The sequence below is a fragment of the Sturnira hondurensis genome, unplaced genomic scaffold (genome assembly GCF_014824575.4).
Source record: "Sturnira hondurensis isolate 20B ecotype Veracruz unplaced genomic scaffold, ASM1482457v3 Scaffold0011880, whole genome shotgun sequence".
Classification (NCBI taxonomy): domain Eukaryota; kingdom Metazoa; phylum Chordata; class Mammalia; order Chiroptera; family Phyllostomidae; genus Sturnira; species Sturnira hondurensis.
In genome coordinates this window covers 1,766,454-1,792,332 of record NW_028084511.1, presented here as the reverse complement: position 1 = coordinate 1,792,332, position 25,879 = coordinate 1,766,454, and the positions used below count along the sequence as shown (strand labels likewise).

The window sequence follows — 25,879 nt, the reverse complement described above, 5'->3', positions numbered from 1 at the left end:
ATGGTCTTGAGCAATTATGTTACTTAAATATGGTTTGACTGGAACTGGCATTAAAGTCTTAAGCTGATTCCTCATTAGGCCCCTCCAAGCAGGCCAGGATAGGGTTCATTTAGTAACCCCTGTGTAGGAGGATAAGGGACATCGCTTAGGGGCCTCTGCGCTTGCTAACCTGTGTTTTTTTTTTCAGGTTGAAACCAACAGTTCGACAAATGTATTGATTTTATACAGAAACTCACACTAGGTCACTTTGACTACGTAACAGGTAGAACTGAACAGAATCCAGAGTCCCTGCCTCGGGTTACAGTCGAGTTAGGGAGGTAGCCTATATACATGACACGGGCAAAAAAAAAACACTTGTAAATTCATGCCACAACAAACCGCTTAAATGTTGCATAATGGAATAGACATCATTTGCCTCTACCCTACTGACCCACAATCAGTGATGCGTCTTTCTCCATGGTCCTAAGCTAAGCACGACCCATATGCCATTGCCCTTTGCCCTTTGCATCTGAAGCACCTCTTGAAATATCTGACAGAGAGCAGGTGTTCAACAGATGCCGAACAGAACACTTTGTGGCCTCGGGCAGGTGAGTTTAATCAAAGAATCCTCCAAGGGCCATGTTTTTCTAAAAATAAACTTTTTTCCTGACTGTAAATGCAACACATGCTCATTATATCAAATTCAGAAAGTACTACAGGAACCATAAATTACTTTGCTCCACCCATCCAGAAATAATCACTATTACTATTTCTATCTAGTCTCTTTCTACAGAGTGATTGTCTCCTTAACCATTAACATTTCATTGCCTACTTCTAACGTCTGCATAAAACTCCATGGATGGGCAGATTGTCGCCATTTCTTGGCTATTATAAATGTTGCTTCAGTGAATATTTTGTTTATATTTTTCCAAAAGGATCTCAGACTGCATCTCTAAACATGAAGTTGTCGGGAACGTTTTTGAGGTTCTCACTAAAGTTGCCAAACTATTTTCCCAGAAAGGTCAGCCCACTTCCATCCCCACTAGGAGTAGAAGTGAGGTTCTCTCCCACAGTACTACGGGAATAGTGGTTTAAGCAAGGACTGTCTTTTTCTTAATGAGATTAGCAACTTCCCAGCAGAATAAGCTTAAGGATGTTAAACTGGGACACAAGTCATCCTGGCAGACCCCTCTGTTGACACCTGATCACTGGGTCCACGCTACTTTGGCTCCTGCTTTTTTCACTGCAGAGTATTCCCTGCCTTCCGAGTGAGCTCCCACCCTGGTTACTTTCCATCTCTCTGTGAGTCCTCAGGGTGCTGCTATCTCCCAGGGAGCCTAACGATTTTCTGTTGTGGGGACTTAGTTGTTTCCAGTTTTTGCTTCTTAGCCGGAAGCCAGGCCACCTGCGCTTCCTCGTGTGAGGAAGTCCCTTCCCCATTCTGATCCTCAACATTCACATCTATAAAACGAGGGATTGGGATCTACTGCATTAAGGTTATCTTCTACCAGAAGGTCGGCCAAATTTCTCCCGGTCTGTTCTGTATCACCCAGAACAGTTCAGAGCAGGGGACAGAACTCTGTTTCCTTCCCCTTGTCTGCAGAGTCCCACCCGAGTGCCCCCACACTCGTGTCGTCGGAGGAGACACAGCAGAGTCTAGGAGTGTGGAGCTCGGGCTGGTGCTGATCAGCCTGCCACCTACTAGCTGCGAGCGACAACATACCCTCCCAGGGGCTCAGGGGCACCATCTGTGAGTGAGGTTAACAACAGTTCCTGCCTCATAGGGTTGCTGTGAGTATTACCTGAGTTCATGTCTGCAAACCAACAAGAGCAGCTGCCTGGCACTAGTGAGTGCTGTATACAGTTATCTGTTGACTAAATACAATGTAGCACATAAACTCGGGGTCTCTTCATGCTGCCACGGCTCCTCGACCGGTGCCCCCGGACTCTTCCTTTCTGTTTGTTAAAGCTCAGAACCCTGAGCCCCAAATCTCTCCATTTAAAAGGCCTCCTGCAGCCAGGTGCCCCCAGGATGGAGTGGATGCCTCAGCTTGAAGACCCAGGCTCTTTACACAGAGCTTTCTGGAAGTCTCCACCACTTGCTTTTATTTAAGGATCTCAGTTAATTTAAAAACAGAACAAAAGTAAAACCAGCAAAAAAGGCAAACAGGGTTACAACAATTGAGGGGCACCTTTAATGTACTTTAATGAGCAAAGTACAGCATTAACACTTCCCAACCACAACCCAGTAAACCATCATCGTGCTGTTCACAAGACAATCACCAAAGGTTCTCACAGTTACTTCGGCCGCACAAGTGGAACAGTGTGCCCAGGAGGTAGGCGTGTATCAGGAGCACCCGTGCACACTGGAGAGGGTCAGCGTCTGGACACTGGAGAGTGCAATCATATAAAGATGATACCCTGAAAGAGTCCCCGCCACTGGGACAGACTCTGGCTGGGACAACCTCTGCCGCAGAGACAGTTCCTCTCCAGCCACCTAACTAGGCTCCCTAACCCTGCCAGACTGACCGCCTCCCTCGCCACCCCGCCCTCTGCCGGGCCAACTCCTGCCCTAGAGCCCCAGGGCTGCCCTGGCACTCCGGACCGTCTTTCCAGCAAGTTGGCTCAGCACCTACGCGAAATCTACCGGAACCGTTATCCCCGCTCGCAGCGCCTCGGAGTGAAAAGCCGAGTCGGGAAGTGGGATGTAGCGTCGACCCCGTACCGAACCCACGAGGGGGCGCGCGTCTGCGCCAGCCAATGGCCTGCTACCTCCCGCCCTTACAGCAAGGCGAGGGCTCTCCGCGCAAAGCGTGTAGACCAATAGGAGCGCGCGCAGAGGGGCACGGTGATCCGGGCCCCGGGTAGAGAAACCGCGCGGCCGGCGGGTGGCTCCGGGTGCGCGCCAGCAGGCCACCTCTCTGAGCACTGGAGGCCGGCGCCCCCCCGAACGCGCGCCCGGTCACTCCTACCCAGCCGGCGCATCACACCGCCAGGCCCCGATGGCCCCCGAGACCCCGGCCCAGGGGCAGGCCCTGCGCTACTTCACCTGGGACGAGGTGGCGCAACGCTCCGGGCGCGAAAAGGAGCGGTGGCTGGTGATCGAACGGAAGGTGTATAACATAAGCGAGTTCACCCGCCGGCACCCCGGAGGCTCCCGGGTTATCAGCCATTACGCTGGGCAGGATGCTACGGTGAGCCCTGCCAGACTGGGACACGGGAGGAGGCGGGCCAGTGGCTCAGTGCGCGAGACAGGAAGTTTGGCGTCCGCAGCCAAATACCAACTAATGGGGGAAAGTTGGAGCCGTCTGAGCATACCTGTTGCCCAGCGACTGGGTGTGCGGTGGCCACGGGATACATGGGCCGGAGCTGCTGTGAAAACTAGTCTGGGGAGTGGGGAATGAAGGCCGGCGACGCACACACAAACAAAGGGCCGCGCGGCCCTGCGTGCGTTCGGTCTGTGGCCGAGGGAGTCTGCAGTCTCCAGGCGTGGGCCGGCCCTGAGCAGGGCTAGGAAGTAGAAGAGCGAGGATGCTGGGCCCCGGCATGGCTCTGCTGCGGTGGCCGAGGGGGGCAGGGGTTGTAGAGGGTACTTGGGAGGGGAGCGCAGCCGCTTCTCTCCTGAGCGTTCTAGGCTACACTCGCGAGTGGGAGCAGGAGAGAACCACTCTTGGGATAAGGGATGAGGTGGGAAGCCACCTGGTGCCCACCGTCTTGGGAATCCCTGCACAGGGTGAAGGCGGGAGGGTGGGGAAGGGGCCGCACCGGCCCGAGAGGACTAGCGGCAGCTCTTACACTGGGGGGGTAATGGGAGTGGCGTGCTGAAGGGTGTTGAGGGGGAGAGCTGCATTAACATACACTTGGCGAGGACCCCAGAAAGGTCCTCGAAACCTGCGGGGTGGTCACTCAGCCGCAGGCCAGCGGGGTCTCCAGCTATTCGCTGCAGCAGACGGTTTTTTTTCATTCCCGGCGGTAGTCCCGGTGCAGGGTTCTAACCCTCCTCTCTCGTGCTGTCCCAAGGAATCAGCGCGCGCCCCAGCCCCGGTCCTCTTGCTTCCCTTTCTGGACCATCTGGCTCTCTGAGCTAAGGCACCTGGCGCCTACCTGCTGGGTTGGAGAGCCGAGAATCCCCCCGGGGACCCAAAGGTTGGAGCGTTCTTCGCTTCGCCCAGTCCCCTTTCCCTACATCCTTCTCCCACCCGCACCCAGCGGCTTGACCTCTTCTGCTGGTCCCACCCACCGCCTTTGCCATCCGGGAGCACGCCTGGGCCCATCCAGGTTCCCGTTATGCGGAGCACAGGTGCTTCAAAGTGAGGGCCCTTCCCTCTTACTCGGCAGACCTGGGGGACGAGGCCAGAGCCTGCGCTTGTCACCCAGGGTGACCACTGGGGGAGCCCAGACCATGGCCCAAGGCCAAGTCGTGGGCCCGCGCATGCGCCAGAGGCATTAAAGCCAGGGCTTTCCAGTGTGATTTGGGGCGAGGGCCATTCTGGGGCAGGGACCGACGATTGGTCCGGCTGTGTGGCGCCACTAGCCGCCGGCTCCGCCCCAGTTCTCCGCCTCTCCTGTGGATTCCCCACAGGGCTTGGGGCCTCCGTAAGGATGTGGATCTTACCACCTAGGACCCCACCTCCAATAACCAAAATTAGCAGCCCTGTGGTAGGGCAAGGTCAAAGACATGGAAAGCCCACCCAGAACAGTGACCTAAGAGAAGGAGGAAGTTCCCCAGTTCTCATATGGGGAGTCTCATCGCATAGGATTGAGAACGCTGGCACAGAGAGGGATTTAAGTCCCACAGAAAAAGACAAGAGAAGTCTCATAGCCCCATCCATCCCTCTGTTACTCACAGAATTACCTAAATTCCCGAGTAAAAGCTGTCCCTAGAACCCCCCCCCCAGGGGAAAGGCTAGGAGAGGTCTTTCTGTGGCCCCCCTGCCTGTGCTTCCTATTGGCTGGTGTGGTTCCCTGCTAACTAGATTGCAGATGGTGGGTGGTCCTGAACTGTGGGCCCTAGAAGAGGAATGAGCACCCTTAAAGGGCCGCTGGCTGGAGGGAGGTGGTGTCCCTTTGAGCTTTGGTGCAGCCTCCTTGCCGGATCAGGAAGATGACTTTGGGGGGGGTCCTCCAAGAGCCCAGCAGGTCAGGCTGGCTTCCTCACTGGCCTGCTTTCTCCCCACCCTTGCAGGACCCCTTCGTGGCGTTCCACATCAACAAGGGCCTCGTGAGGAAGTACATGAGCTCTCTCCTGATTGGAGAGCTGTCCCCGGAGCAGCCCAGCGTTGAGCCCACCAAGAATGTGAGACCCCGTTTGTTGTTTGGAGACCCTATGGTTGCTGAGGGGCAGGGGTAGAGGGAAGGCCCAGGCAGGATCGTAGGTGACTCCAGTGAGTAGTTCTTGGGAGTCTTGAGACCCCCAATCCTTCTTTGTAGCACCGGGTCTCGGGGCCCCCGGGAGCAGGGCTTTGGAACCCATGGTCTTCACAAGGCCCCCACGATTACCATCATCATCAAACGTGAGACCTACCTTGAGCGCTTACTCTGTGGCAAGTATAACCTCATTAACCCTCAGACACGCACAGATGAGAATACCGAGGCTCAGAGAAGCTAAGCCATGTGGCCAAGGATCGTAACCGTTGGTCGATGGCAGAGCAGGGACCTGAATCCAGTGTAACCTCCAAAGTTTACATGCTTTGAGGTGTGGTCCCCTAGCACCCCCCGTCATCCTCAGTCGTGTGGTATTCTTACCTAGCAGTGGACTCCCCACTGCTCCCTCAGTGGGCGTCCTTACACCCCCGTCACCAGCGGTGCTGGGCTGCAGCTGGGACGGAACAGCCTCTCCCTCTCTCGTACTCAGAAGGAGCTGACCGAGGAGTTCCGGGAGCTGCGGGCCACCGTGGAGAGGATGGGGCTCATGAAGGCCAACCCCGGGTTCTTCCTGCTGCACCTGCTGCACATCCTGCTGCTGGACGTGGCCGCCTGGCTCACTCTGTGGGTCTTTGGGACGTCCTTCGTGCCCTTCCTCCTCTGTGCCGTGTTGCTCAGCACGGTCCAGGTGAGAGCCCTTGGCTGGGCACACACACAGCCGTGCGCGCCGTTTCTGGGGAAAGCTCTCTGTACCCCTCAGGAGGCCAGGGCGCCCTCTCTGACGGGCAGCGCCGAGGACCTGCGGGGGAGTCGAGGCAGAAAGAGAACACAGGTTCTGCTGTCCATGGTGTTCATCTGCTCGTTTGCCATTGGCACACCTTCGTCTCTCTCACTGCCTCTCCAGCTGCTTCTCCCAGGGCTGCCTTCGTCCCGTTCAGGTTCTGCCATCACTGGGGTGTGCCAAGAGCCAAGATTCTGGTTTATCAGCAAAGCCTGGCTTCCTCCCCGCCACAAGACTGCCCAACATGCTAGTGATGCGTGGCCTCTGATACCTGGCTGTCTGAGTCCATTTGCCAAGCCTCTGAGTTTGTCCCTTTCTGGCCTCTGTAGTCTGGATGTTGAGGCCATCGTCCGTCCCATCTCCAGAGCCAGGGAGACTACTCGATGGGGAAGGGAAAGGGCTTTAGCCCGACTCTCCCACGAGCTGGTGGCTTGCGCTCAGCTCCCGCCTTTCTCACCCAGGCCCAGGCCGGCTGGCTGCAGCATGACTTTGGGCACCTGTCCGTCTTCAGCACCTCCAGGTGGAACCACCTGCTGCATCATTTCGTGATCGGTCACCTGAAGGTCAGTGGGGTGGGGAAGGCTAAGGAGGGACGACTTGGGGAGAAGTGGGGCACTGGGCTTTCGCGCTCATGTCTTGACTCTTCCCTAGGGGGCCCCCGCCAGCTGGTGGAACCACATGCACTTCCAGCACCATGCCAAGCCCAACTGCTTCCGCAAAGACCCTGACATCAACATGCACCCCTTCTTCTTTGCCCTGGGGAAGATCCTCTCTGTGGAGGTGAGCGGAGGTATCAGCGCAGAGGTCCTGGAGGATGCAAACATGCCAGCACGAGGGCTGTGGAGGAGAGGCCCGCAATGCTGTCGGTGTGGGGTGACACTGGGAGACGGCTGCCCAGCTGTTTGGAGGTTGTGGGAGGCAACAGGCCGTAGACGGGCTGTGGACAGAATCGCCCGTCCTCCCCGGTGAGTTCGAATCAGGAAAGGAGTTACTGTACAGAAGCTTCGTGTGCTGCTCTGGATCCAAAGCGTAGCTGGGAGGTGACCGTGCAAACGCCAGCTCGTCCCCGAAGGTGACGATGGACGGCCCTCCTCGGCTGCTTCCGTGACACTCCTACCCCAGGCAGTCGTCCCCCGGCCCACACTCTGTCTTCCGCTCTCTTACACTTTGATGTCTGGCTGTGTCGCAGTCTTCCCATCAGGGGCTTGGCTTTCTTACCCTTTTTGACACCCAGTGCTTAGAATACTCATTCACCAAATAATTCTTCCCACCCAGCTGGTCCCAGTCTCCTTTCCGGGGGAGTGGGGGGTGGGGGGTGGTCAGCGTCGGGTTTGAGCTGTTATCTGGGGTTGTAACGCAGCTGCGGCAGGAAGAATGCCTGAGGGTGGAGACCTGGGGAGGTTTCAGTGAGCCGGATACAACGGAGGGCTTTGAGTGGCCGGCAGAGGAGTTCTCTGGGAAATTAATGTAAAACCCTTTGTCCCGAGGCTCTGGGCTGCAGTCAGAGTTCTGCCAGGCCCCCTTTCACCACTTTATGGCATTTCAGCCTGCCAAGAATTAAACTGCCGTTAAACACGGTTCAGTCCCAGGCCTGCATTCAGGGCGGCCTGGCTTTCCTCTCCCCTTTGGCCATGAGAAGAACTCTGTGGAAGGGCTCGGGCAGCACGGGCTGTCCTGGAACCAGGAGCCCCCTGGGCTGGAGCCGTGCCCCACCTGTCTGCAACGTCCTAATCTTCCTCCTACCCAGGGACTTGCGTCCTGTAGTCAATAGTGGGGTCAACAGTGGGGTCAACAGCGGGCATAGTGAACCAGCCCTGGCTCCTCCTGGCTCCTCCTGGCTCAGATGGATGCTTTTAGGGTAGTATGGGTTATTTTTTTTTAAGATTTTATTTACTGATTTTTAGAGAGAGGCAGGGAAAGGAAGGAGAAAGAGGGGAAGAGAAACATCAATGTGTGGTTGCCTCTCGCATTCCCCCACACATACTGGGAACCTGACCCTCAATCCAGGCATGTGCCCTGACTGGGAATTGAACTGGTAGCCCTTTGGTTCACAGGCCTGCATTCAATCTACTGAGCTACGCCAGCCAGAGCATATTTTCTTATTTTTAATCTAAAACTACAAACTACCTTGAGCCCTGTTTACTGATTTTTTTTTAAAAAAAGATTTTATTACTTTTAGAAAAAGGGCAAGGGAGGGAGAGAGGGAGAGAAACAGCAGAGTGTGAGAGATACATCAGTTGCCTCCTGCAGGCCCCCAACCAGGGACCTGGCCTGCAACCCAGGCATGTGCCCTGACTGGGAATTGAACCTGTGACCCTTTGGCTCACAGGCCAGCACTCAATCCACTGAGCCACAGCAGCCAGGGCCATGTTTACAGATTTCTCCCCAGCTTACAAATTCCAGGTTATAAATTCCACATGTAGGTACTTTGTACTGTTTGCCTCTGAATCCTCAGCACCTAGAATAGTGCCTGGCACCTAGTAAGTGCTCAATAAATACTTGGTGACTAACTCAGTTAGTAGAGAAAGAATGCTTCGCTTAGCAGAAGTGCCTTGCACAGAATAAATTCTCAATGAAGGACCTGTCAAAGCAGTGGGTAGACATATGAAAGAAGGAGGAGCCGGTGTTTTGCTCTGGGTGGAGCTCCTCTTCGCATTGTGGTTGTCTGGTCACCAGAACTGAGCAGGGCAGGAGGAGCAGAAGCAGCCCTCCGGGCAGACCGCGGGGCTCTGCTGTCGCCTTTCCCCACGCCCGTGCTGCGGCTGCTCGCTGCCGGTTGGCCCGGCGGCCCTGTCCATCAGCTAGGCTCGTGAGATAATTGCCAGCTGCTGGGAAAAACTCACCGTCTTCAGACTGCCAAACTTTGCTGCAAGGGGTTTTATAAAGCTCATGTCCAAGTCAAGAGACCAAAAATATTCTGATGGGGAATAATATCGGGGCGGATGTAGAGGGAATACTGACGTGTGCAGGAGTAAAAACGGTTTTCCATGGAGACTTTGGTGGTGTCAGAAAAGCGCCAGATGGGAGAAAGGACGGGGAGAAGGTGGCGGGGCCAGGAAACCTCACTGACGAAGGCGTCTTCTGATCGATGGGAGGAGTCCTGCGGACTCGACACTGTTGTGTCCGACTGAACTGCATGCCATGAGTGGCCGGCACATGCAGCAGACCAAAGCCCAGGGCTCCATGTGCCGGGGGCTGGAGGTGAGACTGGCCTGCCGGAGCCTTCCATACCCACAGACGCTGGCAGCCCCTGGAGTAGGCCTGAGCTCCTGAGCGGAGAACAGCCACAGGCCCAGGGGGAGGGCAGTGGGTGACTGGCATGTGGGTGCTGATTTGCGTTTGCTTTTCTTCACAGCTTGGGAAGCAGAAGAAAAAGTACATGCCCTACAACCACCAGCACAAGTACTTCTTCCTGAGTGAGTGTCCCCAGCCAGGACAGGGAGACTCCCTTGGGGAGGGGTCCTGAGGGGACGGGAGGAGGAAATGACTCTCCAGGGGAGGACGGTATTTTAGGTAAAGGCTGGAGGAAGTCCTCCTCCCCAAAAGGTTACTCTGTGCTTGGTGTAATTGGGGGCAATCCACTACCTCAACTAAGCAAAGTCAACAGTTAGGTTAATGTTTAGTCAAAGGCTGTTCGTGTTGGGGGCAGACTAGTTCCTCCAGTTCCACTCTGGCTCCCACAGGAGCTCCCACAGGAGCCTGAACCTTGTAGAACAGAGACCTGGGTCAAGGTGACCCAGTGGGGTACAGTCTACCCCCGAAGGACTTGTGATGTAGCAGTGGAGGTTGGACCCGAAGAGGGACTTGGGGGACTGTTGGAGGAAGGAGAAAACACTTCTGTAGTTGTCTCGAGCTCTTTGTGAAGACTGCTGTCTGCTCCCTCCTTTAAAAATCTGCTCTGTAACATTTAAACTTCGAGTTTTAAAACTTTCAAAGTTCAAATTTTAACGGGAGAGGGTGATTCCATTGATCCCGTTTTAGTTCAAAGGAATTTACCCTGACTGCCTAGTAAGTACCAACCATCCCTGCGGGAGAAAAGGGGATGAGGTAGAGGGTGGGGCGGAAGTGTCCGCAAGAGGAGAGAACGTTAGAATGCAGGACACCTGAGGATAGAGGAGCCACGGGTGGGCATCGCGGCGTGGGGGTTACCCAGAGAAGGAGAGAGGAGGAAATGGGGTAGCCCCTTGGCACGGCCCAGGCCCACTTCTTCAGTTCCCAGTGTTGACAGCAGCCCTTCTGCCCCTTCCCTCCGCCAAACTCGGGGGCTTCGGGCTGGGCGGCACAAACTCATCTCCCACCTGTGAAGGGTCAGCAGGGCAGCCTATCCCCTGATACACACACACACACGCACACACACACTTTCCTGCTCCTGCCCCCTCACCTGCATGGCAAGGCAGCCAGGAGCACGGGGCGGAGGCTTGCAAGGAGAGATATAGGGCCGTAGGCAGACCCCTGGCAGGGGCAGGGCTGTGGCCGGGACAACTTGGGGAGCATTGGCCATGCCCTTCTAAAGGCACAGGAGCAGAGCAAGTCCCACGTTCGGGGCTTGGGTGTCCCTAGCTGCCGTCCTCCACTAGAAAAGAGTGCCCCCCTCCCCTCACTGTCCTGGCATCCTCTGGGGAGACTTTGCCTTCTTCAGACTTGCATGTATGCCCACCTTCAGTGCCTGCTGGTTCCAGGGGATATTCCAACAAAAGGCAGCTGGAGGGGCCGCAGGAGGGGACGGCAGACATGCTAGAGGCTGCCCAGCCAGCCCGGTAGTGACCCTTGCGGCTCACACCTCCTCCCTGCCTCTATTTCCTCCCCAGTTGGGCCCCCAGCCTTGCTGCCTCTCTACTTCCAGTGGTATATTTTCTATTTTGTTGTCCAGCGGAAGAAGTGGGTGGTGAGTATCTGTGGCCCAGCGGCCACACTTCCTCTGTCTGCAGTGTCCTGAGGGAGGGGAAGGGCGTCTCCAGGGGGAATTGACCGAGGTTTACTCCAGGCCTACTTCAGAGCAAATAGAACCAGTTACAGACCTTCCTTCTCGGTGGGACGATTTGGGCTCAGCTGGCAGACGTCCTGTTTCATTCGGCAGTGTCTCCTGAGGTTCTTGTGCTGGGAATAAAGCCAGGGGCAGGCTGGGGAAAGTGAGTAAGAGACGGCACCTACTCTCAGGAGACTTCTCACGAAGCAAAATGTGGTTGACGCCAGAGAAGAGGTACAGGCAGAAGGTTCTGAGATCCCAAGCGGGGCATGACTGCATCGGCTGGGTGAGAGGAAGGCATCAGAAAAGGCTTAGTTAAGTCACTTTTCTAACTGGCTGTGGGGGACAGACAGAGGTCGGGTGGGGAAACAACGGACTCGGAGCAGAGAAGCTGGGAAGTGAGGGGTGAGTTTTGCACTAGACATTCTGTGGAGGACTCAAGTGTCGGGGGAGGGATCTGGTACAGAAAAGTGACTGGAGGTTTGATCAGGGTGCTGGCGTGGACTGAGCCCTGGTCCGGGAAGATCCACTTGGCATCGGGAAGATCCACTTGGTATCGTGATGAAGAGATGAAGGACTTAGCTGGGTTGGGAGGAGCTGGAAGCAGGGGCTCTGTGGGCTGTGACACCCGTGAAGGAAACAGGCAGGGGGGCTGGGCTGCCTCCAGGAAGGGAAGGAAGGAGCCCTAGAGACTGCGGGACTCGGCAGCAGAGAGGGGTGCTGACCGTGACCCGGTGTTCCAGTCTGGGTCCCCAGGAGAACGGCCGCCCCACGCAGAGACAGGTGAAGTGAGAGGTGAGGCCACGCCCGTTGTGACGCTCTCTGCCTCTCACTGCAGGACTTGGCCTGGATGACCACCTTCTACGTCCGCATCTTCCTCACTTACGCGCCATTGTTGGGAGTGAAAGGCTTCCTGGGCCTTTTCTTCATGGTCAGGTGGTATCAGATGGGGAGCGGGGTTGGGCAAAGAAATGAGGTCTGGTCTGGGGGTGGGGGCCGCACTGCGGCTTGGGGTGGCAGGGGTGTTTCGGGTCTTGGCTCAGGAAGGTGGCCCGGCTGGAGCAGTTGTCTAAAGGAGAGTGAGAACTCTGGGCTACGCTCTTCCTGTTTTCATTCGTGTGTTACACCCACCAGGTTCCTGGAGAGCAACTGGTTTGTGTGGGTGACACAGATGAACCATATTCCCATGCACATTGATCGTGACCAGAACAGGGACTGGGTCTCCACCCAGGTAAGGGGCGGTCTCTTGGAAGACCTAGGCGTGATACAACTGAGAAAGAGGGTGGGTGGGCAAGACGCCAGGCAGGGGGTTTTGGGGGCGCAGTGGTAACAGAAGTTCCCAGCAGCACTATCTCATTAACTGGAAGCGTCTACTACCATGTGGAGAAGGGAGTGACCAGGGACAGCCCCACAGCCCCTCCTCTCAGACAGCTTTACCTAGACGGGGCTGGGCTGGCCTTTGCGTCTGGGGTTCAGAGTCATGCCCTCCCCTTCCCCTTTTCCTCCAGCTCCAGGCAACGTGCAATGTCCATGAGTCTGCCTTCAATGACTGGTTCAGTGGACATCTCAACTTCCAGATTGAGCACCAGTAAGAAGGGAGATCTGGGAAGCAGGGCCTTGGGCAGGGTCCACGTGTGAGGGGCAGGTGGGGGCAGAAGAGCAAGCCACTGACTGTTCCCTGTTCCCCCCTGAAGTCTTTTCCCCACGATGCCTCGGCACAATTACCACAAAGTGGCCCCCCTGGTGCAGTCCCTGTGTGCCAAGCACGGCATAAAGTACCAGTCCAAGCCCCTGCTCGCCGCCTTCGCCGACATTGTTCAGTGAGTACCTGCACCCGGGAAGATGGCTAGGAGGGCAGGAAGGGGACAGGGCAGTGGGGTCGGAGCCACGGGAGGTCTCAGTGGAATGGAGGTCACCAGTGCAAAAGCGATGCACTCTTGGTCTTGTGGCCTGGTCAGTCCTTTGCTCTCAGTGCCATGGCCCAAGCTCCTTCTCAAAGGGGAGGAAAGCGTTCACATGGAAGGGGGGTCTTCCATCATGGAGATGGGCTTCCAAACCTCTGTAGAGCTTCCCCACTGCATTTCTGGTGGGTGGTTTGGCTCCGGGGCTCAGCGCTTCCCTGCCTCACTGCCTGTTCCCGTGGTACCTGCAGCTCACTGAAGGAGTCCGGGCAACTCTGGCTCGAGGCCTATCTTCACCAATAACAGCAGCCCCCACCTGGAAGAGGAGCCCCCGGCGCCAGGCAGAGGGGAGCTTGTGGGACAATGCCACCACAGCTCTGATACCCAGAGGGGGCGGTCTGAGATAAAGGCTGGGGCTCAGACTCCTCCCCTTCATCTTCAGCAGGTCTATGATGCGAGGAGGGGGGGGACACGCTTGTTCCCTGGAAAAGGGGTGGGGCTGTTAGGGGAGGGGTGTGAGTTTTGTTTCTCCTTTGTGTGTCAGACGCAGGTGGTTGGTGAGCAGAGAGGGCGTCAGGAAGGTGTTAGAAGAGAAGGGAGACCGTTGGAGCCCAGACATCAAGAGATTTAGCAGTCAAATTCCAGCCAGTGCCGGGGAGCTCAGCCCCCTTCAGGGCTGGGACCTGTTGCCTCAGGCTACTGGAGAAACGAGTTCTCCATTTTTAGAAGTAGGCAGGGCAAAGGCTGGGACTGTGGGGTTCATCTGCCCCCGCCCCGCCCCACAGGACACTGCCACTGCTGATTTTGGTTCCACGTTCCATCCAAAGGACCAAGGTCCTGGGTCTTGCCGAGACAGCCAGCAGAGTGTCACTGGCCGTCAGAACCCCCTTCAGCCTTTGATTCACCTCCTAACCAGCACACAAGCGGCAAAAAACTCCTAGACTGGGTGGGAGTCCACTTCTTGCTCTGTAAACAAATGAGCAGATAGGCAACTTAATCTTCTCCTCCTTAGAAACAAACGAGGGCTCCTAACAGTTCTCCTAGCTTCCCTACCTCTAATTCCAGGTTTAACGCAGTAGCCGTCATCGAGCCGTCACCAAGCTGGGAAATACTGAATCACCAGTCACGAGGGAGACGCAGGTTCACTCCCAAGGGATGTCAGGGCCGGGACAAGTTTTAACAGAAGTCACGTGCAGCGTGACCTTAGAGTGGGAGTGATGGAGCTGAAGGCAGTCACTTGGTAGTTCTAAACGGGACAGGGAGACACTCAGTTTGTGATCGTCTATGGCTATGTCTTGGGCACTTAGTCTGTTCAAGTATCTTTCTCTGCTGGAGGCCAGGTTGGAATTTAGGATAACCTCTTATCAGTCTAAGACTGAAATGCAGTTTTTAAAAGATAAAAAGTTGGCCCCATCCCCAGAGAGCTAACATCGGAATGTGCCCCAGGAGTCCCACCTTAACTCACTCCAGGGCTTGCGTCAGCGCTCACCGCCCCTCCCCCCCAACCATAGCCATTCAGTCCAGCTGAGAGGGTTCTTCGCCTGTTCGGTGACATCTGCCACAGGCACACTGAGTGTGCGGGATGCTGGTGGGAGGGACCTCAGACCGGAAGGACACACAGAACCCTGGAAGAGCTGTGTTCAGTGCTGGGATAGAAAGGCAGCCAGGGAGATCAGGGTCCTGAGGCGTGTTGGGATGGGACTAGAGGCACCGCCGAGGGAATGGTGATTCCTTAGAGCTTTGTCGAAACAAAAGTTAACAAACAGCCTGAGAACAGGTTGCGGAGTTCAGATCCTTTTCATTTCAGCAGAACCTCGTTTAATTTAGAATTGAAGAGTTCTACTCTCACCAGCTTCCTCACTGCAGAGAAGGTGCTGACCCTTCCCCATCCTCCATTCCCCGCTACCTAAGGCTTGGGTGTGGGTCGCTAGCCTGTCCAGCTCTCTGGCTTTGGGCCCGGCTGGGTACACCCGGTGAGGCTTACTTCCTCGGCCAAGTCCAGATCCTCAGAGCACCTCGACCACGTGGCCTTCTCTCCTTGGCCTAGACCAGCGGGATCTCACAGGGCCGAGGGGTGACACACCAGTGACAAAAGGCTCAGACTGCACGAGTGCTACCAAATCTAATGACCAGAAAACGGGCTTAGGACAAGTCACAGGTCACAGCAGAACTAATATTTGAATTCACTTTTGAAAAACTCCAACTTTCGTGTTTGTCCTTGTTTTTTACCATTTAGCCAGAGGCATTTTCTTAAGCCCAATATTGTTGTCTTTTTAGTACGTGCCAATTTTGTTAACACATTCTGGTGTTGTAAAGATGAAAAATAAAATGAATTGTGACCCAGTGCAGGCCATTCGCTTGTGTTCCACAATACTCCTCCGTACACGTCAACAGGACTCCCTGTTCCTGCGCTTTTACTACCCACCTCTGTGGCTCTGACCTCTCTCTGAACACGAGTCCCCACACAGCCTCCCTTTGCATAAGCCCCTTCCTTGGGCAGAGGGAGGTGTGTCAGGGCTCCAGAAAACACCAGGACACAGGCAGACTGTGCCAAGGACAAGAAAAGCCAACCCTTTCCCATGACACCCACATTCAAATGCTAGATCCACTTGCCAGGTTTGATGTGCGTGCCTTCCTATTAGGAGGCAATGGCCTTGCCCTTGAACTCATTTCTAGTCTCAGTACGGGTAGCCCCTGTCAGTAGTCCTTTTCGCCTAAATCTTTCTCTGCAGGCACAATGCCCACTACACTACCTTCATCCTACTAGAATAGCAATCTTTGAGCAAGACTATTAGAACATGGCTCAAAAATTGCAACAGAATACATTTTCCCTGTAGTGTGTAGTGGTTAATAAACATCCAGAAAAAACAGGCACCTCAACTTCAAAAAGCAAGAGGAAAGCAAACCACTTGACATGTGTGTCCACCATAGGGTACAAGCCCTTAACTAGAGGCAGTAATTGCTATGGGGTGGGGGAGAGAAACTTCACCCTCAAGGTTGTCCTGGCTGGACTAATCAAACACAGGTGAGATTAGCTAGAGAAAATAGCCCAATTTAACAAGAACGCCTGAGAACTCTGCAAACACGAGACTCCACATGCACTAGAGGTTCAGAGATAAAAAGGGAACGTGGGCACGCAAGACACTCTGGCTAGGAATTAGGTAAGGTGCCTTGGGGGTCAAAGGGCCATTGCCAAAGAGCCAAAGGAAAAAAGTCCTTCGGGTCCTGCAGAGACATCAGAAGCGGCTCTCTCTGATAACCTCTTGCCACCTCTGGGACCATCACCTGGACCACAGGCTGCAAATCTGATTATGAGTCAGAAAACGGAGCTCAAATGAAGGGCGTGGGTTGGCGTGATCTGGGGAAAATGGTTTTACTCGTCCACTGGAACTGGCAGCGAACAAGACGAACTCCTGCCCCCAGGACAGAGCTTTCTGTCCACACCAGGGGGTTCCAGAGCCCCCTGGTGACAGCTGCCCTAGTCCTACTTCACCCAGAGGAGCTCTTACATCCGGAGATTCCACGTAAGATTTCCATTTGAAAAACAGGTCGCTCCATTAGAGACTGTGAACACCACTAATCTCCGGGCTTCTACCTGCTTACTGTCAAAACATCAACTTAAACTGCAGGCCACTTAATGCCCTTGGTGACTTCGAATGGCAGTGACAGTAATGCTAACTGGAAACTCAACAGGATGCCTCCCCACCAAGTTTTATCAAGACTTTGCAAAATACAAAAATATCCATCTGTGTGGGAAATAACCACTTCAATGTGACGTCAGTAAAAGAACAAGTGATTTTTGAATAGCAGCTTTCACAATTTACCAACTGACAAATGCGTGGATGTTATACAGCAGTTGGTCTAAACTGTGAGGTTTCCTCAAAGGAGTTCCTTTATTTCACATGGGTGGAAGGCTGGGAATTCCGTTCCTAGCGAGATAAACTTCTCTCCTCCAAAGGGCTGAAGCACCCCTGCCCCAGCTGCTTAGGCCACTCCATGGGGCATGGCGCCACCTTGTGGCCACACTCAAACCAACAGCTCATAGGGTACCACCGCACCATGTTATTTTAGAGTGAAAATACTACATTCTGCTCTTTTATAATTTTATTGACTCTTCTCACACATCTAAAACAAAAACACCACATGACAATAGCATCAAATCCCAACTCAGCTGATTACCTCAGAGATGACATGAGAACTAAGCCACCTTATACCTCTGAATAACTACTTTAAAGATTCAAGTTACATAGCAAGTTCAAGTTTCTGCCCACTCCGGGACACATAGCCGGTTTTCAAACCCACGTCTCCCACCCCGGGGACTCCAGCTCTCCAGCTGTCGCACTTCTCAGCAGCTCTTCCTATGGACAAAAGGCTGACTCTTCCTGTTGGCTGCCCTGCAGGGCGGGTCGAGGCTGCACCAGGAGAGCAGCGCAGCCAGGTCCCAGCATCACTGGCCAACAGTCAACAGCCAGGAGACTGTCCCCACAGTCTTCTGTCTTCGCCATTTACCTTCCTCTCCCTTCTTCAAACTTATTGCTATCACTCTTATGTAACAATGGACTCAGTGTCTATTAAACTGACCGAAACGTGGTTCGACCTGACATACTTTCCTGAGCTAAACAAGAAGGAATCGCAGCGCCTCCATGGCTTCCTGCGGCACATCAAGTACAAAGGGGAAAAGTCCTGCTGAGAAAGGCGGCGCTGGGGAAGCAACACGACCCCTCCCTGCCCCCACGGAGGTTTCTCCAGAGCTAGCTCCTGAGGGTACAAGGTAGACATCCTGGGGTCAAGGAGGTACAATGAAGGGAAACATTTATTTCCCCCTTTTAAACTTCCCCGCTGCCCCAGTCTTTGCCTTCTTCTTCGCAGACCCCTTGGGTTCTGGCTCCTTGCGCTTGGCTGAAGACAGCGAGCCGGTCACCTTGAAGAAATCTTCCAGGCGGCCCTGGGTGCTGCCTTGGCGGCTCTTGCTCAGCCGCTTGACCCCACTGCGAATCCGCTCCTCAGAGAACTGCTTTTCGCCACACATGAACCTGACGAGCTCCTCTTCCTTTGGCTCGCTCCACTTCAGCTCCACAGACTCCGCGTCCAGCACCTCAGGCTCCAGGAAGAGCTGCTGGGCCTCCTTGTGCAGCCAGTTCTCCGGCACGGGGAACTTGGTGGGATCAAGTCGGCGCACGATCTCCTCGATGCTCTTGTGCTTCTGGATGAGGTCCACAGCCCGCTTGGGCCCGATGCCCCGAATGCTCTCACAGTAGTCACTGCCCAGCAGGATGCACAGGTCCACAAACTGCTCCTGGTTCAGGCCCAGCTCCTGTAGAATCCGGCTCAGGTGAAATTCCTGGATGGGCAGCTTCTTGGCTTCGCTGGCAGTCAGGTGCCGCATTAGCACGGGGCTGCCGAAGGTCAAGCAATCCATGTCCTCCGTGGCCGCCGCGTAGACCTTGCCAGCCTTCACCAGGGCGGCACAGCTGGCCTCTGCCTCGCTGGGGGCATCAAGGTACGGGACACCCATGAGGCTCAGCAGACGCTTGCACTCATCGTTGTGTTGCTTGGTGACCTTCACCAGCCGCTTGGTGTACTTCTCCACGTCCTCCTCAGCCCCAGTGTCCTGAGCTTGCTGCAGCTGCTTCTCGGCCTCCGCCCGCCGCTCACTGCGCTTGGCCAGCTCACCTGACTTGAGCTGCGGAGGCTTGCCGTCGAAGACGTACACGGGCTTGATGCCGTTCTCCATCATGCGGATGGTGCGGTAGAACATGCCCATCAGGTGGCTGGTGGTCTCGCCCTCCTCATTCTGCAGCACGTCCCCACCGTGGCGCACGGCAATCAGGAACTGATAGATGCTCATGGAGGCGTCAATAGCCACCTTACGGCCAAAGTAGCTCTTGATGTCATGCTCCCGGATGGCACTGGGGGCCACATCAGCAATCAGTTTGGCCAGGCCTTGAATACCCATTGCGGTACAGAGGAGGAACAGCTAAAAAAGGCAAGTAAAACAAGGAGGAATGTTAAGGATGCAAAAAAAAAAAAAAAAAGTTGTAATTGGTGCTACCTCACCAACTTCATGCCTTCAGTTAAACAAACTTAGCGCAACAAAAAGCACATGCGGTCAGCAATGCAGAAGAGGAAAAGATGAACAAGGCAAGGTTCCCGCTGCCAAGAAACTTCCAGGAAAGCAAGGAACTCCGCTCAATTAACACTAAGGCTTCCCGAGAGCAACTGAACTGGGCTCCTGAGAGGATTAAGACACTGTTGGTGACCCTCAGGTGGCAATAGGGCTAGCAGGCAGGAAGGCCGACGTCTTCATCAAGGACAATGCAAATCCAGTGTGCCTGTCCCAACTTGAGGAGCCCAGGGTTCAATCACAAAGGCAGAACTGAAGCCCTGGCTGGTGTAGCTCAGTGGATTGAGCGCGGGCCTGCGACTCAGACAATCGCGGTTCGATTCCCAGTCAGGGCGCATGCCTGGGTTGCAGGCCAGTTCCCTGCAGGCCAATTCCCAGTAGGGGATGCACGAAAGGCAACCACACATTGTTGTTTCTCTCCCTCTCTCCTTCCCTTCCCCTCTAAAGATAAATAAATAAAATCTTAAAAATACAAAAACAAAACAAACAAAAAAACAAACAAAAAACAAAGGCAGAACTGAGCCCCGAAGGGCAGGCAAATACTAGTTAGACAAAGGTGAGATGTGACAGACACCGGACTGAATGTGTCAAGTAGTAAAATAAACAGACACTCACCTTCTTGCCAACCACACTCATTCCTCCCCAACGCACTCACTCCCCGGAGTGGCTGTGGCTCCTCTTCCGTGCCAACTTGGCTAGGCTGTGACATCCAGTTATCTACCCAAACACCAACCCAGGCGTGGCTGTGATGTATTTTGTAGATGNGACTCAGACAATCGCGGTTCGATTACCAGTCAGGGCGCATGCCTGGGTTGCAGGCCAGTTCCCTGCAGGCCAATTCCCAGTAGGGGACACACGAAAGGCAACCACACATTGTTGTTTCTCTCCCTCTCTCCTTCCCTTCCCCTCTAAAGATAAATAAATAAAATCTTAAAAATACAAAAACAAAACAAAAAAACAAACAAACAAAAAACAAAGGCAGAACTGAGCCCTGAAGGGCAGGCAAATACTAGTTAGACAAAGGTGAGATGTGATAGACACTGGACTGAATGTGTCAAGTAGTAAAATAAACAGACACTCACCTTCTTGCCAACCACACTCATTCCTCCCCAACGCACTCACTCCCCGGAGTGGCTGTGGCTCCTCTTCCGTGCCAACTTGGCTAGGCTGTGACATCCAGTTATCTACCCAAACACCAACCCAGGCGTGGCTGTGATGTATTTTGTAGATGTGAACAACATCTATAATCAGCTGACCTTAAGGAAAGGAGACTGCTTTCCATAATGGGAGCAGGCCTCATACAAATGATCTGAACAACCTTGACGGCAAACACAGATTTCCTGAAGAAGAAAGTCTGCCTCAAGACTGCAGCACAAGAAAACGAAAACCAAACCAAACCAAAATCCTGCAGCACCAACTCCTGCCTGAGTTCCAGACCTGCCAACCTGCCGTGTAATTTTCAAATTTGCCAGCTCCTACAATCCCCCGAGCCAATTCCTGAAAACAAGTCTTTTCCGATCTACAGCCTACACACCTGTGTGTTCTTTCTCTGAAGAGCCCTGACTGGTACAGCCGTCATGACGAATGGGAGTGAGCTCTCTCACACACGGCGCTTAATCTGCCCCCCGCACCCCTCAGCATTCCCGAGTTCCTACTTCTACCATGGTGTCACCAGTTCTCAGTCCTTCCCCGGCACGCTCTCTCCCACCATGCACGAAGCCTAAACTGTGAAACCCTGGGCTCCTACGCCGCCCCGGGGCCTGATCTCGTCTCTCAGGCCAGCACTGCATTTCTGTGGTTCAGGCCCCCGGACAAGCATTTCCTAGGGCAGTGTCCCCTAAACTTCAGCCAGGCCCAAACCACACTAACACGTTTTGCTACTGCCAGCAGAACCTGTACTTTCATTCACTTACAATTTCATGAAATGGACACCACCAAAAAACCAAGACAGCTGCTTGCCCTGGCCGGTGTGGCTCGGTTGGTTGGAGCACTGTCCTGTCTGAAGGACCGAGGGTTCGATTCCCCAGCCCAGGTGTGTACAATCCCTGGTCTGGGTGTGTACAGCAGGCAATGCCTCTCTCTCGCATTGATGCCTCCCTGTCCCTGCCTCTCTCAACATTGTCTCTCTCTAAAAAGCAATGGGAAGTGTCCTTGGGCGAGGATAAAAAATAAAATAGAAACTAAGATAACTTGAAAAAGAGAACTCATCTTAAATGGTCTGTTACGCCCTGGCTGGTGTAGCTCAGTGGATTGAGCGCGGGCCTGTGAATCATAGGCTCGCGGTTCGATTCCCAGTCAGGGCACATGCCTGGGTTGCAGGCTGGTTCCCTGCAGGCCAACTCCCAGCAGGGGACGCACGAAAGGCAACCAAACACTGATGTTTCTCTCCCTCTCCTTCCCCTCTAAAGATAAATAAATAAATAAAATCTTTAAAAAAATGGTCTGTTATATCAGTCATATTTTAATATGCATTACATGTATAAGTATTAAACAGGATTTTTTGTGTGTGTCACTAAAAGTCACCATGTAATACCCACTGTGTGCTGCGTGCCCAACACTAAGAAACATTGTACTAGACCTTGTAATTGTCCCCATTCTTCCTTCCCGGGGTTCTTTTTAAATAAAGCGAAGTGATCCTGTTACCGTTCTCCTCCTGGTTAAGTTCAATCATGGCATCAAGACCTTCAGCGCGCTGGTTCCCCACCTACCTTTAGTCTGGGTGTGACCCAGTGCAAAAAAGACTAGCACTTTCCTCGCTTTTGCTCAGCTGTGCTCTCCGCCCGCCACCCTCCACTAGGCCCTTCTTCAAGGTCCACCTCCCATTCCTTCCCCGGTGAATGGCAATGCCCTTGAATCTAGGCGGCAGCATTTACCGTCTGTGTGGCTTCACGAAGTCACTTCGTGTGTGACATTACTAAGCCATGTACGCTTGCTTTTCCTCATCTATAAAATAAGGTGAACACCAAGCCCATCTTGCAGAAGTACGGCCAGGGTCAGCTGAGGTCATAGCTGAAAGGCTCCCGGCACGCACCAGGCGCTCTGCAAAGGTTCCCGCTCCAGCACCCACGCAACGCTTTGACGCCCGCCTCCAGCTGGCTGCCGGAACGCGTGCCGAGAGGCCATTGCCTCGTTACACCGTTATCCTGTCACAGCATCCAACGGCGGGGTCTACACAAGTGAAGTTTGAAACTGGTTCTCATCAGGATCTCGGTCAAAATACACCACGATCCCGTGGCGTGGAGCTATTATCCCTTTTCTACAAATGAATAAAGAAGGCCGAAGATGCCGCGACTAGCCCCAGTCCCGTAGCGGCAAAGTAGCGGCAGAGCATTCGCGCCCCAGCCCTGCGCGGCAGCCGACCCCCGAGAGCCCCCAGTACAAAGCAGGCCCGGCCGCTCTCGGAGACGCTTCCCACGGAGTCTCACCTGGTCTTAGGAGCGCGGGGCCTCGGCAGCCAAAGCTTGGTCCACTGTCGCCCAGGACAGTCCTAAACCCTGCTCCCGTCCGAGATCGCCGGAGGGTCTTCTCTCGCTCCGCCGCCTTCCAAAGCCCGCGCTCCCGTCACGTGACGCGCTGCTGTGCACAGCCTTCTGGGAAGTGTAGTGCAGGCCCGCCCCCTCGGCCGGCGCCTCTGAGGGCGCACAGTCCCGGCAAGGCGAACGCACTCTCGCAGCGAGCCTACAAGTCCCACAATGCCACGTGCGCGGGTGCCACATCCTTTTCCGGCAGAACGGCGCGCCGGCTTCTGCAGACGTGTTTTTCCGGTGGCGGAGCAGCGGTTTACCCTGTCCCCGGCAAAATGGTAAGATGGTTGAGGGGAGCTTGCAACAGTTTTGGGAGGACCTTTAGGGGCCCGTCCCACACTCCCTTTCTCTTGCAGAGGCCTCGGGCACCCGTGGTCCAGACCGCGGGCGGCTCCAATATCCTCCGACTTGGGCTGAGGGGCGGAGAAGGGAAGCCCCTTGCCCTGGCACTTCAGGCTGTTTTATCCAGTTTTAAGGATGGAGGGGCGTGAGGTGCATTTTTACTGTCTTGGAGCTTTTATCTCTCTTACTTGTGATCAAGCTGACCTCTCTGTCTCGCCATTTCTTCCCCCTGCGAAACTGTTACTTATTCTACAAGGCCTTGGGCAAATGTCTTCTTCCTGGCGAAGCATTTCTAACTCTTTCTGGCAGTTGGCCTCTCCCAGGAGCTCCCACAGCCTCTGTACAGACCGATCTCTTGCCACGTGTCCTGGACTTCATTGTTACCTGCCACGCCTCCCAGTGACCACCATCTGACGTGCATCTAGCCCTGAAATGATGTCTATTCATCTTTGTATTCCCAGTGCCAAACACAGGGCCTGCAAATGGAGGCCCAGTAAATGACAGTGATTGTCTGTCATCTGGGGGATGGGGGATAAATGTTTACCGAATTGAATTCCAGTGTCTCTTAGAACAATGGGGTCGATTTACTTGTCTAGAGATGTTGTGTTCAGGATTTTCGAAGCCTTGGCTGGGGGGGTGACAATGGAAGTTAACATTTGTCCAGAACTGTATGTTTACAGCCTTCTTTCACAGGCATTACCTCATAATCTTCTCTAAACTTTGGGAAGGAAACAAACACCTATTGAGTGACTATTGCCAGGCAGTAGCCAGATGCTTTGACCTTCGTCATCTTTCTGAAATCATACATCATCCCCGGGAGATGTTATAACTCAACCGAGACTCATGTTATTTATTCACTAGAGTCAGAATTTGAACTGGTGCCCTTTGCCTGGAAATTCTGAGATTCCATAATAGCGTAGTGAGAATAACACAGAAGCTGAGATCTAGCTACGGGCCCACAAAGCCCCTAAAATTATAGGCAGACTTTTTCTTGGGTAGAAAGCCCATACCTTTAACTACATTTTTTTTTTGTAGTGGCCAGTAGCCTCAGGAACTATTAAGGGCCATTGATCCATGGCTAACTAGTTGCCTTTTGTGTTCTAACCTCTGACTCCCAGCTGCCCTTCTTGTCTCAGGTTGAAAAGACAAGTGCTGCCTTAGTTTCAGATGGTACTTGTGATCCTTCCCAGACTGCATCACTTGGTGTGGGTTCTGAAGGATTTCCACATTTCCTAGGCTGAAACAGGCCTTAGGCAGTCACAGCAGCGGGAGGTTCATTAATAACCCCTTAATCCATCAGGTTGCTGTGTTGGGATTCTTTCATGGCTCTGAACTCATGCCTTCCCCTAGGAGCTGGAGGCCATGAGCAGATACACCAGCCCGGTGAACCCAGCCGTCTTCCCCCACCTGACGGTGGTGCTGTTGGCCATTGGCATGTTCTTCACCGCCTGGTTCTTTGTGTATCCTTCCGCTGAGCAGCGAGGTGGCCAGAATTACCGAGGTGGGAAACTGAGGCAGAAACCATGCTGGGCACAGGCACCCTGCCCATTTGTCCTGGTGTGGGATTGGAAGAAGGCGAAGAGGTAGAGGGAAGGCTGTCGATGTACAAGGTCAGGTTGTGGCCTCATTTTTCAAGTTCAGGTGAGTTCAGTTCGCTCTTCAGATTTCTAGAATAGTGAGCTGAGGGCCTGGCCCGACTGGAGGCTGAGGGTAGATCTGAAGTTGAGAAAGTGGTGTAAGGAGGGAGGCCCTCTGGTGCCAGGAGATCTGAGGACTAGTCTAGCTCCACCATTCATTAGCTGTGTGACCTGGGGCAAGCAAACTAACCCCTCTGGGTCTCATTTTCTTTCTGGGTAGTAGAGGGGTAGTATGGAGTAACAGAGTCTAGGTCATCTCTTGGGCCTCTCTGCCTGGCTGCACCAAGCCAGACAAACCTCCCAGAAAGCCCGTAGCCTGTATCTTTCTCTGGAGTCACAGTGGCCATGCTTCCTGCTCTGGGCAGTCCATCCCCTTGCTTCTCCTTAACTGTTTTGCCAGTTACGAGGTTACCTCCACCAAGTACACTCGCGACATCTACAAAGAGCTCCTCATCTCCTTGGTGGCCTCACTCTTCATGGGATTTGGGGTCCTCTTCCTGCTGCTCTGGGTCGGCATCTACGTGTGAGCTCCCAAGGGTAAGAGTTGTCACAGGGAGGGACACTGCAAAACCTCCCACACCTCAGGCCTGCACGACCTCTCGGTTGATGGAGACGCTCCACAGAGTAGATAGGGACACCAGACACATGCACCTCCTTCCCGGTTCCTAATAGGGGTTTGAGCCAAGTGTGGCCTACTTTGTCAGTTCTAAATTTTGTACGCTGCCCAGGGCCTTAGTCTGGCTTTGGGATGTACTACACAGGGCTGTGGACGCAGGCTTCTCGTGGTTACGCGTTTGTGTTCTCACTTGTCATACACCAGTAACTGGAGAGGCTGCTGGGAAGGGGGTCAGGGACTGGTACTTAAAATTTGCTGCAAGGAGTACTGTTTTGATTAGTCTGAATGTTTTCGGCCATTGAAATGAATGTTGACCAAGTGATAAAAGAAAAACAAAAAACTGCAGCAGATAATCCATCGAGCAGATCATGAGAATTGGCTCGGGTGGCTTAGCTTTGAAGGAGTGCGCACGTCAGCCCTTGCCCGGCCGGGGACACGGGCTCAGTAAGAAAAGTTGCTGGAAAGGAAGACCTCTGGTCTCATTTTGATACCCCTCTCTTTCAGGTTCTACCAGGCAGCTTCACTGAATCCCTGCTTTTGTAAATTAATTTTTTTACTGTTGCTGGAAATGTCCCGCCTGCTGCTCACAATAAAGGCAGATGTGTGACCATCTTGTCTGGTGCCCAGTCTCAGCTCTTCCTGCTG

General features: G+C 54.0%; 3 protein-coding genes across 5 annotated transcripts; 2 read left to right on the top strand and 1 right to left on the bottom strand.

Moving 5' to 3' along the window:
- Nucleotides 1-2,801: 2,801 nt before the first annotated feature.
- Nucleotides 2,802-14,793, top strand: FADS1 (fatty acid desaturase 1). 3 transcript variants are annotated; one of them, XM_037060571.1, is made up of 12 exons: nucleotides 2,802-3,173; nucleotides 5,165-5,275; nucleotides 5,837-6,031; nucleotides 6,586-6,687; nucleotides 6,776-6,904; nucleotides 9,480-9,540; nucleotides 10,933-11,009; nucleotides 11,929-12,026; nucleotides 12,225-12,321; nucleotides 12,599-12,678; nucleotides 12,785-12,910; nucleotides 13,243-14,793. In XM_037060571.1, exons 1-12 carry the CDS (start codon nucleotides 2,982-2,984, stop codon nucleotides 13,292-13,294), a joined length of 1,320 nt encoding a protein of 439 aa, XP_036916466.1. In that variant the 5' UTR covers nucleotides 2,802-2,981; the 3' UTR covers nucleotides 13,295-14,793. The 3 variants fall into 3 exon arrangements, with proteins under 3 accessions (XP_036916466.1, XP_036916465.1, XP_036916467.1); XM_037060570.1 differs by having other exon boundaries at nucleotides 2,804-3,173; nucleotides 5,834-6,031; XM_037060572.1 differs by lacking the exon at nucleotides 2,802-3,173 and adding an exon at nucleotides 3,274-3,385 and having other exon boundaries at nucleotides 5,834-6,031.
- Nucleotides 14,794-17,084: 2,291 nt separating this feature from the next.
- On the bottom strand, nucleotides 17,085-22,683 carry FEN1 (flap structure-specific endonuclease 1). Its single transcript, XM_037060567.1, has 2 exons — nucleotides 22,541-22,683; nucleotides 17,085-18,968 (listed from the first exon to the last, which is right to left on the bottom strand). Exon 2 carries the CDS (start codon nucleotides 18,945-18,947, stop codon nucleotides 17,805-17,807), a length of 1,143 nt encoding a protein of 380 aa, XP_036916462.1. The 5' UTR covers nucleotides 18,948-18,968; nucleotides 22,541-22,683; the 3' UTR covers nucleotides 17,085-17,804.
- TMEM258 (transmembrane protein 258) lies at nucleotides 22,398-25,846 on the top strand. Its single transcript, XM_037060602.1, has 5 exons — nucleotides 22,398-22,420; nucleotides 22,596-22,917; nucleotides 24,332-24,441; nucleotides 25,019-25,155; nucleotides 25,739-25,846. The coding sequence occupies exons 1-4, from the start codon at nucleotides 22,398-22,400 to the stop codon at nucleotides 25,143-25,145; spliced, it is 582 nt and encodes a 193-aa protein (XP_036916497.1). The 3' UTR covers nucleotides 25,146-25,155; nucleotides 25,739-25,846.
- The last annotated feature ends 33 nt before the right edge of the window (nucleotides 25,847-25,879 follow it).